A 12741-nucleotide genomic window follows, 5' to 3' on the forward strand; every position below is an offset into this window, starting at 1 on the left:
AAGCAAAATATCCTCCCCATCCTATTGCATAACCTTATGCCATCCTCATTCCCCCCGCCAAACTTTTATTCATTGGCATGAGCCTCGAATTCATCACCCTGCGAGTACCCATCCGCCCCCCTCTCCAGCCTCACCTTTTCCAGCTGCTGGTGAATATACGCATGCAAGTGCTTCTCATCCTCCTCTCTGCCCTTCAATTTCTGGCTCAGAGTCAAACCGTTGGTTCCATTTTGACCCATGCCTGGAGCGGCCATGGATCCCTTCCTGGCCGGGAATCCTCCGCCCGCCTCGTCGTCGTAGCCGTTGAGGTCATTAAGGTCGAAATCGCTGCGGGCGGCGATGGAACGGCTGGTGGAGGAACGACGGAGGCGAGGGGAGAGCATCGGTGTGCGGGGCGTTTGGGCACCGCCGAGGTGGCGATGGAGGATGTCGTCGAAGTAGTGCGCCATGCCGGCGGACGGGGTGCGAGGAGTTTGCGGGAGGCGGCAGTTGACACTACATAAACGATTAGTACTCATGTCAACCCAGGAAACGAGAGGAGAGAAACATACCCAGTATCGTGAATCATCCTGGCAATCAAACCCGTCCAGCCACACTGATGCGTAGCTCCCAGACCCCGCCCAGAGTCTCCGTCAAAAAATTCATAAAACCAAAGATAATCCCTCCAGTTGGGGTCGAAGTCCAGAATATCATTGTTGCCGTTGATACTCCGGCGCCCATCGTCATGGCGGGCAAACATGTGTTGCAGACGGTGCTGGATCTCCTCAGACACATGTCCCAAGTGCATGAAATCGCCCGAACCGGTTGGGCACTCCACCTGCAAGTCTTGTCCGAAGAAGAGATAGAACCTCTGCAGCGACTCCACGAGCAGGAAATTGACGCAGAGCCAGATAGGCCCTCTCCAGTTGCTGTTGCCACCGAAAAGGCCACTGTCCGAGTCACCGGGAACATAGCCGACCTTGAAGGTCTGACCGTTGACGTCCATGGAGTAAGGGTGCTCCTTATGATACTTGGAGAGCGACCGGATGCCGTAGGGACTGAAGAACTCGTCCTCGTCCAGCATGCGCTCGCAGATCTTGAGCAATCTTTCCTTGTTGACAAGGGACAGCAAAATCCTGTCACCTTTACCACGCTTGCGGATACTGTGCATGGTCCTTTCAGCCACGTCGCACCTGTTGTTCATGAACCACTCCACGCGCTTCTTGAAGGAGGGAAGTCTGTTGAGGAGCTCAGGCTCCAAGGTCAAGGTCGCATAAAGCGGAATCAAGCCAACAAGCGACCTCACGGGCAGCTGCTGAATCCAGGGGCCACCCCACGAGATGGCATCATAGTAGAAGCCGTCCTGCTCGTTCCACAGGGACTGCTCCTCCTTTTGGCCCATTCTCCAGGTCATGGCATCACTGATGAGGATGAAGTGCTCAAAGAACTTGCTGGCAATATCTTCGTAGATACGGCGGTGCTTGGCGAGCTCGAGGGCAATATTGAGCATGTTCAGGCAGTAAAAGCCCATCCAACCAGTGCTGTCAGCCTGCTCAAGAGTACCGCCCGTAGGAAGGGGCTCAGAACGGTTGAACAAACCAATGTTGTCCAGCCCCAAGAAACCACCTTCGAAGACGTTCTTGCCCTCAACATCCTTGCGGTTGACCCACCAAGTGAAGTTCAGCAACAGCTTCTGAAAGACTCTCTCGAGGAAGTCGAGATCCTGCCTCCCATACAGCTTGCGCTCGATCTTGAAAGTACGGAACGTAGCCCAAGCGTGAACAGGAGGGTTGACATCGCCAAAGTTCCACTCGTACCTGCAAATTATCAGTCGGGAACCACTTCACATACATGCAAAATTCAAGACTTACGCAGGCAGCTGGCCGTTGGGATGGCAGTACCACTCGCGGGTAAACAGATCGAGCTGTTTCTTGGCGAACTCGGGGTCGATCATGGCCAAGGTGATGCAGTGGAAACTTGTATCCCATGCAGCAAAGAAAGGATATTCCCAAGAATCGGGCATGGATAGAATATCGTCACAGTAAAGGTGCTTCCACGCAGAATTGCGTATGCCCTTGCGAGACTCGGGTGGGGGAGGCTGGCTGGGGTCACCGTTGGCCCATTCCTCCCAGATGAAGAGGTAATGCTGCTTGCACCACATCATGCCGGCAAAAGCCTGGCGCTGAATATTGCGAAGATCATCGGCCATGGGCAGAGGGCTAATGTGGTAGTAAAAGTCATCGGCCTCTTCTCTCCTCTTCTCGATCAGGTCATCAAACTCCTCTTCATCGAGGTAGGTCTCAGGCTTCCTGGAGAATCGGAAACGGACAACTTTGAGATGGTCAGTCAATCTTCTTGAGGAAAAGATAGGAAGAGGTAAACATACCGGCGCACTCTCCAGGGCCCACACCGCCGCCTTCGTTGAAAGAGTACCATGCGGCAGCCTTGGTTCCCGTCTGGGCCGGGTTGATAGCACCCTTCTCGCCATCGACGATGTACCTATGGAAAGCGTCCTTGACATATGGCTGCTCATTTTTGCCCTTGTAAAGCAGCTCATAGTTGGTGTCGTTCTCAGTGAACATGAACTCGGGGTGCACATCATCCCCGCTGGGTCCTACGCCGGGCGAGGGTGAGAGAAGGACATAGCGGTCTCCGAGTTTGTGATGCTTGGACTTGAGAAGATTCTCATCAGCAACCCCGATAGCTGGCTTGTTCTCAGGCGGTTCGCGACCCCAAGCCCACGTGTTACGGAACCACACATGAGGGACAATGTGCAGCGGTGCAGGGTCTGGGCCTCTGTTCCACGCAGTCACACGGAAGAGGAGCTCATCCGGATCGTCATCCTCCTTGGCGGTCTCGATGAAGATATCCCAATACCGGTCCTCGTCAAAGATGCCCGTGTCGAGGATCTGGTACTCCTTGTCCTCCTTGCCTCGCTTGGCATTCTCCTTGAGCAAGTCCTCGTATGGGAAGGCCTTCTGAGGGTACTTGTAGAGATATTTCATGTACGAGTGCTGCAGTCATGCGTAAGTCAAGCGTTAAACTTCGGCCGTTCCATCGTCTGCATGAAGGTCTTACCGTCTGCAGGAACATGTGGTTAGCGCAAGCCGATTTAGGGTTTCTGGGGTGCAGGTGTGTCAATGGCACTTACAGGAGTGTTATCCAGATGGAAATGGGCTTCCTTGATACTTTCGCCATGGTTGCCCTGAGGGTTAGACAAACCAAAGAGACGCTCCTTCAAAAAGGGGTCCTGCCCGTTCCAGAAAGCAAAGGCGATGTTCTGGTAGCCGTGGGTGTCGCAGACACCGGCAATGCCATCCTCACCCCATCGGTAGGCGCGGGATCTCGAATGCTCGTGGGGGAAATCTGCCGATCGGTTATTATGTGAGTATCCCGCACTACGAGAAGGAGGGGTAGCACCGTAACATGACACACGAGGGATCACTCACGGCTCCAAGCATCACCATCGGCACTGTAGTCCTCGCGCACTGCAGTTCAGTGTTAGATGAGGCATTCATGACCAATATCAATCAGTGCAGCAACTTGCCAGTAGCCCACTGTCTTTCGGCAACATAGGAACCCCACTTCTTCCAGTACTTTTGGCGCTTGCGATCCTCGTTGAGCCTCGATTCCTCGGCCGTCTGGAACTCGTGGCCGTCGAAGACAACCATTGTGTGTGATGCTGGGAGGCGAAGTGGCGGTAAAAAGTGAAGATGACCTCTGTGTCACCAGAAATGATAGCGGGATGGCTGGACACACCACCAAGCTGAGCGGTGGAGATACTAGTGAACGTGAGTATGGAGTACCTCGACGGTGCTCACTATCGAGTAGGTAGGGAGAGAAACGAATCAGGTGCAGGTCGACGACACACAGCAGATTCAGGACACACACACAGAATGGACGGATAGATGGACAGACAGATGGACGGACGAAGACGGCAATGATGGTCCTGAAAGGGGGGGGTAAGGTAAAATTCAATCAGGTGTGTGGCAGTGTGGCAGTGGTGGGGGTGGAAGCATGTGTTGGTAGGAGCCCAAGTGCCAAGGCCATCTGTGCCTGTGACGTCAAAGATAATTGCGGCACCCGCCCACTGTGCCTCCCACTGCCAGGGGGTTGGTTGACAATGGTCGAGACCGCCAGAGCCTCTGCCGCATGGCGCTGCTTGGCGAGATCTCGAGATCCACCCGTTCTCAACGGGCTGGGCATCAACAGAATGGCATCTTATCGGCGCTGGATTCCGTGAAGCCGCGGGATGGATAACAGCTTGCCATCCCCTCCCGCCTCCGCTTCCTCACGAGATTGTTGAGGGCAAGGCGAGATAGGCTGAACAACAAACAAACAAACTGATATCAGATCGAAATCGAGGCCATCCCAGACGCCTTGCTTCTCTCCACAGTTGGATATTTTAAGCGCGGAATCCTTGTCCCATCGCCCAACCAACCGATCCCGGCTCCGGCACCACGCCGTACACCAACCACCCCCGAGCTGCGGTCCGAACCAGCATGTAGCTTGCTGCTTGACAGCTTGGTAGCTTGGAGCTCGTTCCCAGCTTGTGTCAGTATCACACAATCTCTATTGCCGTTGCGGGAAGATTCGTGCCCGATTGGGTCCAAGGTTACCTTTGGTTTCCGAGCGGTCAATTTTGATGTCAACAGAATGAGTTGGCCATGTAGGAAGATGGAGATGATACTACCTTGGTGTAGTAGGTAGGCCCAACTTTTTTTCATGGCAATGTGAGAGAAGAGATTTCCTAGTGGCAAGGCGCAAACATCGGTTTCAAATCCAATTGGGGAAAGACCGTTGAATTTCTCGCTTCCAGGTAAGGCAGGAACTATCTGGGTGGCCACTGACAACAGAAGAGATGGCAGCTTCCTCATCTTCCCACAATTATCACGCAATGGAAAAAGCGTTCGGTATAGGTTCATTACACTTACCGCTGATTACCAGCCCTAAACACACAAGAGAAAAAAAAAAAAACTCTTTTCCCAACTCCAATCATCAAACATGGACTCGTCACATCAGCTTCACCAGGACATGTAGCACTCCATTATCTCCTTGCCTAGACCTCAGTCTCGACATCAGGCTTCCTTCCACTCAAGCTTCCCATCTTTGTCACCCTCCTGGCAGCAAAAAGTGCCTCGTTCTTGGCAAACTGGACGTTACGCATGGGCTTCCCTATCCGACATGTCAGTAGCTGTAAACATAAGGTACCTATCTATCCAATGGTTCAAATGACTTACATTGCATCAGACCCCGATGCTGACGGTGCAGATCCCGCTTGCGCTCCTTGTAGTCCTTGTACTGCTTAATGGGATTCTTGCTGCTCGAGGATCTGGCCGTATTCTTGCTGTCCATCGACGCTCGACTGTCACCCGTCTCACGGCTATCAGTCCTGAACGTGTAATTCTCCGAGCTCTCGCCGCTGCTTCGCTCAATGCCATCCTCGTGCGTGGCATCGTTGATACCCAAGTCAACATCCTCATCGTCTGTCGAATGACTGCTCTCGTAGTCAGTTGTACTCAGGTCCTCAGATTTCTGCCTGCTCCGTCGAGCAGCCAACAGCGCCGCCGGATCATCCCCAAAGGCACCGCTCCAGTCAGTCCCGTCCTTGGCCAACCACTTCCTCTTCTCTTCCTGAGATGCATTGCGCAAGACATCTCGTTCTCGTAACAAGCTTTCGTCGTGGAGCCTCTGCACCAGCGGAGGCACCTCGGCAGCGACATGCTCGCCCCTCACTCCCTCGGCGTAGCAAGCCTCCCAGGTTTCAATAGTTTCCCGAGAGTTGTTATCGCTCACGAAGCGAAGGTGGTCCTGGTCCGTCCCCGGCTTGAACCGGCCCCTGAATCTCAGTCTGCCAATCTCCTCCACTTTGAGGCACGGTAGAGAGGAGCAGTTCTCCTCGGTAATGTAGTTTTGCGAGAGCCTCAGGCCGTTGTTGCACCTCCAGATGGGGATGTTGAAGTCCTTCTCCTCCGAGTCTGGCACGTCACAAAGCCAAAAGGCAGCAAACGTATCCGTCTTTCTCCGCTTGCCGCTTGGGTGAAATTCAAAAAACACCGGGCTGCGGTATCTGAACCGAACCGGCAATCTAACCTTCTGGGCTTTGCCTTCACCGGAAATATCCCATTCGATGCCGTTTCCTTCCTGGGTGCCATGGCAGAACGAGCCCTTGATGGAAGCAGAACTGCCGCCAGTTCTCAGCTTCAGCTTGGTGTTCTCTCCAGGGTTGTAGTTCACAGTGGAGACCCTGTCAGACAAGAACTCAAAGGTGCCTACCTCCCCGAAACTAAGCTCGTTGCGTGGAAGTCTGAGCTCAACACTCCTGAACAGCAGGCTGATTCTGATTCTGCCGAACCCAATGCCACCATCGAGAGGGTACCACCGTGTGCTCTGGCTGCTGGTCTGCAGCACATCTGAAAGCTTGAGAGGAACGACACCGATGATTGGGTCGTGTTGCCGGTTTCTGGAGTCGCGGACAGTGACAGTGACGATGGCAGACCTCCAATCTCTCACAAAGCGCTCGGTACCAGCTTCGAAGATAGGCTTGGATGACACCACCTTGGTGCGGGTCTTGTACACCAGCTCGTCGTTGAGCAAGATGGTGCAGTATGAGCTCGGCAGCTTCTTTCCTTCCTCTTCCTTGATCTCTCCGGCATCCCGGGCGGGTTCATACTCCCTGCCCTTTCTCTTGCCGTTCGAGCCCTTGACATCTTCGAGCTCCAGACTCACAATTTGGTGAACAACGATAGACAAGATACCAGAAGGCCAGAGCGGGTCAGGAGGGGTGTGGACAACCGCATCTTCCTCCGCAGTCTCCAGAGTGCCCTTGTCGTCCTGCAGATCCTTGTGGTCCTGCAGAGCCTTGGGCAATCTGGGGTCCTTGCCGTCCGTTCGGAGCGCAGACCTGAACTTGGTCTTGTCAAAGTAACCGACTTCCCAGTACAGCTCACCAGGCATGCTGCTCTCCGCCTTGACACCCCTAAGCTTGGAGACTTGCGAGAACATCCTGCCCGGGTGTTGAATGAGCTCCTGGATCGAGAGTTCCACCTTGCCGACGACATCATCAGCCGAACCCCTGTCTGAATCCCAGAGCTCCAAACTAAGCTGCTCGTCCGCCTTGATGATGTCGGGGGTGACCAGGAGAGCGCAGGACTCGTTGAAGATGGGGTTCAGATCATCCTGGATGACCCTGGTGCAATACTGGGGCTTCCCAAACTTGGAGAAGGAAACACAGATGTACGGATCCGACCCCCCACCCTCGGAGCCCCGCCTGTCCTGCTTTGACAATCCGATGGCCTTGTGGATCTTGATGTACAAGACTCCCAGGGCATTTGTCTCCTTTTTGATGGCATCACCCTGAAGCATCTTGCCAATGTCCAGTGTCATTGACTTGGGAGCGACGTACATATTGGCCGCAGTGGCGATGGCCCAGTTGACAAAGTTGGAGATGAGGGGCAGGTTGAGGATGTTGGCCCCCTTTTCGATCAGGGGAACACAGCTCGCCTCGACCTTGGGCAAGCCCATCAAAGTAAAGCTTAGGGTCTTGATGAAGGGCGGGTTAGGAGCCAGCGCGATTCTCAAACGAACGGTGGCGACCAGTCTGTTCAGTTCGACCCAGATGGGGAAGGGAACACCAAAGAGACCCTTGATACCGAGGTAAAAGATCAGCTGCATACCCATGTTCTTGGCCGCTTTGCTCGACACATCACCGCTAGATGGCAAAGAGTGGTATGCAACAGTCGCTTCGAGGTTGTAAAAGTCACCTCCTTGCTCATCGGCCGCCATCTCTTGAGGATCCTTGGTCTTTTCATCTTGCTTCCGGATATCCTCCTTGAGGTCCTCTACGTGCGAGTCGGGAAGTGCTCGCAGACTAAGGATGCGTAACGGGTTGCTGCCCTGGGAGATGTCGTTGACCTTGACGTTTTCAATAACACCGGGAACGGAGGCCTGCATGACATCTTCCAGAGTATCAGCCACCGCGGCGAACATCTCGGGATTCACTAGGCCCCAGATCAGCCCCATGGCGGTATTCAACCACTCAACACTCTCCGGAATGAGGTTCACAACGGCGGTCTCTCCCCTCTTCTTCTCCGCCGCCCACTCGTTGGCACGCCCTTGCTTGATGAGGTCCTTGGCCCAAAGGAAAATACCCGAGCTGATGACGGCCGCCAACGGGATCAGACCCCAAAGCGAGCCACCAAACATTTTGCCAATGAGCACGATGCCGAAGAAGACGGCGGCGCAGAGGACATTGGCGCGGGCTTCGATGCTCTCAAACATGCCCTCGAAGCTGATGCTCGGGGTCGGGTGGAAGAGCACGTTGGTCGCCTCGCCGTGGATGGGCACGTCCGAGGTGGCGCCCTTGTGGACGGGGTCCGGGGGGGCGGTTTCATCTTGGGCTTTTCGGTATTCCTCGCCGGACTGGTCCGGTGATGTGGCCAAGGTTGTGGGTTTGTTCAGATTCGCGTTGGGGACGGTTAACTAGCGGATTTTGTGTGTCAGCACGGCCTCCATCTGCGTACCACCATGATGAAAAAGGGGAACTAACCTTGGGCTCGGCAGCGTTCTTGACATGGTCGGAGGTGATGTCTACTACTTCGACTTCGTTTCCCGTTACGGGGTCGGTCACGGTACGCCTGTTTTTGCCGGCGCTGTGGGTGGGTACGTGATCTTGAACGTCGCCGCCGTTGGCTTGGGGCTGAACAGGTCCATGGCGAAGGCGGTGCTCGCGCTCTTCGACCTTTTTGTCTCGGTTCTTCTTGTCTCGGTCGAGGCTTTCGGCGAACTGCTTGATGTTTGGGATGCGGTTGGTGCCGGAGTAGTGCTGGCCCGTTACCGGGTATTGGTGGGCTTGGTAGTTGCTCATTGTTGCTGGTTATTCATGAATGAATCGTCTATCATTAAACTTGACGACGACTAGTGATCCTAGAGAGGGTGCAGGTTGTACCCTTGGAAAAAGGCAACGGCAGTAGCTGTAGGTGGGAGTAACCTACTGCATGAAACGTTGAAGGGTGGGTGGGAGGGGAAGTGGAAAGGTAGGTAAGGAGGACAGGTAGGTAGGTAGGTATTAAATTGCTATGTAATGTATATGGGCGTTCAGCCTCAACGAGAGAGAGAGAGAGGGACTATTATATCATAGGCAGCTCCCCCTCCCGGCCACACCAGTTCAAGTTTCTCAGGCGAGTACGAGAGTTTCAGACGACAACAAAGCTTCGGGAAGGGGGAGCTCTTCCTGCTCTTATTACGTAGCACGAGAAATATGTGACAGCCCTACACCACCGGAAAGAGCTTTGAAACAAGACAATCAGTGAAAAGGCAAGGATGAGAGGTAGGTATCCTGGTTGGTGGATCATGGAGGGAAAGGAGATGAATGGATGGGTTTTGGGGGGGTGATGGAGATGTATGACGTCTGTGGTTGTGGTTGGTTTGGGTTGGGTGATGTCATGGGGCCCCACTTTTAACGTGTGTGTATGTAAGTGGGAGCAAAGACTCATGGTACGCAGCTTGGGAAGTTGTGGGGAATGGAAAAAGATGGGACGGGGATCTGTGTTACCGATCTTTTGGGAGGGGGGAAGGGTGGTAGGATCTGATCGGAGGGGGTGTCAACCGAGATCACGATATACTGAGGGGGGGGGTTTTGAGGATCATCTCGACGTGTGTTTTCAGGATAACTCAAATCGAGAGAGAACAGTGTGGTATTGATGCAAATTTGTATTTTATTTTAGATTTCCTCTCCTCTCGGGAGATTTTGTAACACATGATTATTTGGTATCCAATTCCCATCATATCCATCATGTTCATGTCCATCATATACATATTCCCAGCCCTTCCCAATCCAATCCATCTCTTCCCAATCCTGATGCCAGAAACCCCCCAACAACAACAAAAAAATCAACCTCTCACCTAGGCAATCAACCCCCCCTCAGCCACCCTCCACGGCGCACCCACCGGCCTAGCAGTCATAGTCGGGGTCCCCTCCTCCATCTCCACATCCTCCCCCCCCACCATGACCCTCCCCTTCCCTTGGTAGGTATAATGATTGTTTTCCTCCTGCTCCTCCACAGAAGTAAAAGAACTACTATCGCTCATCTCCACATCCTGTCCATTCCCGCCCCCAGCCGAGCTGAACGATCCTCTCAAACTCGAAGAATACCCGATTGTATGCTCAAACACGCTGTCTTGGGTGGACGAGGCGATGGATTCCACGCTGGGAGTGGGGGGCTCGATCGCCATTGCGGAGGATAGTTGATGATGGGCAGTTGTTTGGATGGAGAGGTAGGGTTGTTGTTGTTGCTGGTTAGGCATGGAAATATCCGCGTCGGAGGAATACCCCGAGTACCCTGATGAGTTGGACCAAGAACCCGGGCTTGAATGTGGGATGGGCAGCAATGAAGAAGGGATGGGGGTTGGCTCCCTCTCCTCTCGGGTCTGTTGTTGCTCTTGTTGTTGTTGTTGTGTGATAGCAGGAGGAGCAACCGCCACCCCCTTTCCGTTCGTGCCGACTGTTGATTTTGATTGTCTCCCCCTTGGTCTTGGAGCCGGGACCGCAATCACAGGGACGGTAGTCGAGGCAGCCAGGGGGTGCTTTTTCCCTGTTGTCGGGATCGCCAGCGTTGGTACCGCTGTTGCTGGGGTGGTTGATGAAGAAGAAGGGAGACTCTCCTCCCCGTCTTCGTCCTGTCCAATCGTCCAGACCCACCTCCTCTTCTTCTCCCTCCTTTTCCCGCCCTTTTTCCTGATGCCGCCCGTGGAAGTAGGCGACAAAGCTGATGAGGAAGAAGTAGTGGGTGTGCTGGCCCTCATGTCGGCCATGCGACGTCGCATTTCCTCAAACGGACCTGGTGTTTGCCCCCCGTCGCGGGTCAGGTTAGAGTAAGCCATGGTTTGGTCCAAGACTGTGGAGTTACTGTCAAGGTCGCCTTCGTCAGAGGTGACGGAGGGGCTGACGGGGGTGGTGTCGTCGTCGGCTACTAGGAGATCAATATGTGATCGGGTGTATTTGTGGGTTGTTATCGTTTGTTCCAGGGGTGAGTTATACGCCACGCGCCTGGCGGCTCTTTCTTGGAGGCGGAGGGAGGTCCGCCTGGGGGAAATGTTCTGCCCTGTGGAGGGGGACAGGTTGGTGGTCAATGGTGGCAAGGGGGAGTTGCGGAGGATGGACCGTAGAGACCGGGGGTGGGTGTAGGGGAGCTTGGGGGTCATGTTGGCTGGCAAGGTGTTGGTTCTTCTTTTGAGGGATTGTGATGGCAATGATGGAGCTGGAGCGGTGCTCTCTTGTTGAGACTGATTTTGATGCCGTGATGGGAGACCGGGCTTATTAGTGCTGTCAAAGGTAAAGACACGAGCGTTTGCGTCCTGGGCTTGGGCGGATAATGGGGGGGTGGCGGTCATGGCGCTGGGGAATTGGACCTCGCGGCTGACGGCGATGGCGGGGGATAGTGGTTGCGCAGTGAGAGGTGTGTCGAGATATGGACCTAAATAGGGGGTGTGCCTGGCTTTGGCGGTTGCTGCCGTTGCTGTTGCTGGCGCGGCATCTTGAGTTTGGGTTTGGAGCCGCAGTATTGGCCTACCGCTCAGCAGAGCCGTTGGCGGGTTTTCTTGAATCGGCGTTGAGCGGTCGACAGCGGTAGCGTAGACGTTTGACAGTGTGTTGAAGGCCGTAGGCGATTTCATGTCTACCGCTGCCGCCACCCTCCTCGATGTCCGTACACTGGGGCCATTGGCGATGGCTGTGATTTGAAGAGAGAGGCGTGGTCTCTTTGGTGGGCTCTGTGGTGATGTCGCCATCTTTCCTTCCTCTAGACAATCCCGAATTCCAAGCCAGCTGGGAAAGGGACGGCAGATCTGATATCAAAGCGCACACGGTAGTTGTGTGGGTGAGCCAGAGATCCGGGATCTCAGTCGCGGACGGGAGATGGGCGGCTATATAGTATAGAGTACACTAAACAGTCATCGAGTGCGAGAGAGAGAGAGAGAGGGGGGGGGGTAGCGAGGGGGGGGCGCCAGACCGGGGTGTTCGGGACTAATGCGCATGCGGCATTAGGGCACAAGTATAGACGCGATCAACTTCTCTTCTCTGGCCGTGTGTGTCCCTCAACCTGGGCTGCTAGTGGTTGGCACACCAGATGCATATTGCAGGCGCAAGCGCCCAACGACCCAATCAGAGTGGCCGAAACCGCATGCAGAGCGCATGCAGGCCAAGTCACATCGCGTCTATTCAAGAACCATGATTCTCACTCTCTGTCTCTCTTTCTCTTTTTCTCCTCTCTTTTTAGAAGCGTCCCCCTGGGGATATGGTGAGTCCTGATTCTTGTTGTTAGTTAGCCATTCCTTCAGGATCCCACCGCTTCGTACACTACTCTTCTAGAATGTTTTCCCCGTCATCACAGCCCCAAAGATGTTTGCCTATTGAAATTAGTACCAATCCTTTCCGAGGCGAGGCTTGGGCTGTCCTCCGTCCGTCTATCCCCCAAATAATCACCAGGGTCTCCCGCATTATGACCGGGCGGGCCATCGGATCTCGTGCTGGGCTGGGCTGGGCTGGCTGCCCTTCTCCAGACCGACTGCGTAAAGTGGTGTGTACCGGAGTAAAGTACGTAAGCATGGAGGTACCGTACAACGAAATCTGTCAGCCAGCGGTGTCACACAGATCTAGACGAGAAAGAACCAAGTTTGACGCCGTCCACGTGCTATGCCCAAAATAAACCCTTTCCCCCCTCCAACGCACTCGATTTGATCTTCCGAGCCGGGCCCTTGCCAACT

At 54.4% G+C, this 12741-nt stretch overlaps 3 protein-coding genes across 3 annotated transcripts; all 3 read right to left on the reverse strand.

Annotated features, from left to right (window-relative positions):
- Positions 1–60: 60 nt before the first annotated feature.
- On the reverse strand, positions 61–3650 carry QC762_308100 (uncharacterized protein; the record flags this gene model as incomplete). The annotated part of the gene is made up of 7 exons (XM_062889104.1): positions 61–495; positions 552–1796; positions 1851–2310; positions 2366–2996; positions 3131–3345; positions 3429–3467; positions 3560–3650. 7 exons carry the CDS (start codon positions 3648–3650, stop codon positions 66–68), a joined length of 3111 nt encoding a protein of 1036 aa, XP_062745050.1. The 3' UTR covers positions 61–65.
- Positions 3651–5038: 1388 nt separating this feature from the next.
- QC762_308110 (uncharacterized protein) lies at positions 5039–9364 on the reverse strand (the record flags this gene model as incomplete). The annotated part of the gene is made up of 3 exons (XM_062889105.1): positions 8528–9364; positions 5220–8460; positions 5039–5154 (listed from the first exon to the last, which is right to left on the reverse strand). The coding sequence occupies exons 1-3, from the start codon at positions 8843–8845 to the stop codon at positions 5039–5041; spliced, it is 3675 nt and encodes a 1224-aa protein (XP_062745051.1). The 5' UTR covers positions 8846–9364.
- Positions 9365–9882: 518 nt separating this feature from the next.
- On the reverse strand, positions 9883–11766 carry QC762_308120 (uncharacterized protein; the record flags this gene model as incomplete). Its single annotated transcript, XM_062889106.1, has 1 exon — positions 9883–11766. One exon carries the CDS (start codon positions 11764–11766, stop codon positions 9883–9885), a length of 1884 nt encoding a protein of 627 aa, XP_062745052.1.
- Between the last annotated feature and the right edge of the window lie 975 nt (positions 11767–12741).

Source organism: Podospora pseudocomata, chromosome 3 (genome assembly GCF_035222375.1).
Source record: "Podospora pseudocomata strain CBS 415.72m chromosome 3, whole genome shotgun sequence".
NCBI lineage: Eukaryota > Fungi > Ascomycota > Sordariomycetes > Sordariales > Podosporaceae > Podospora > Podospora pseudocomata.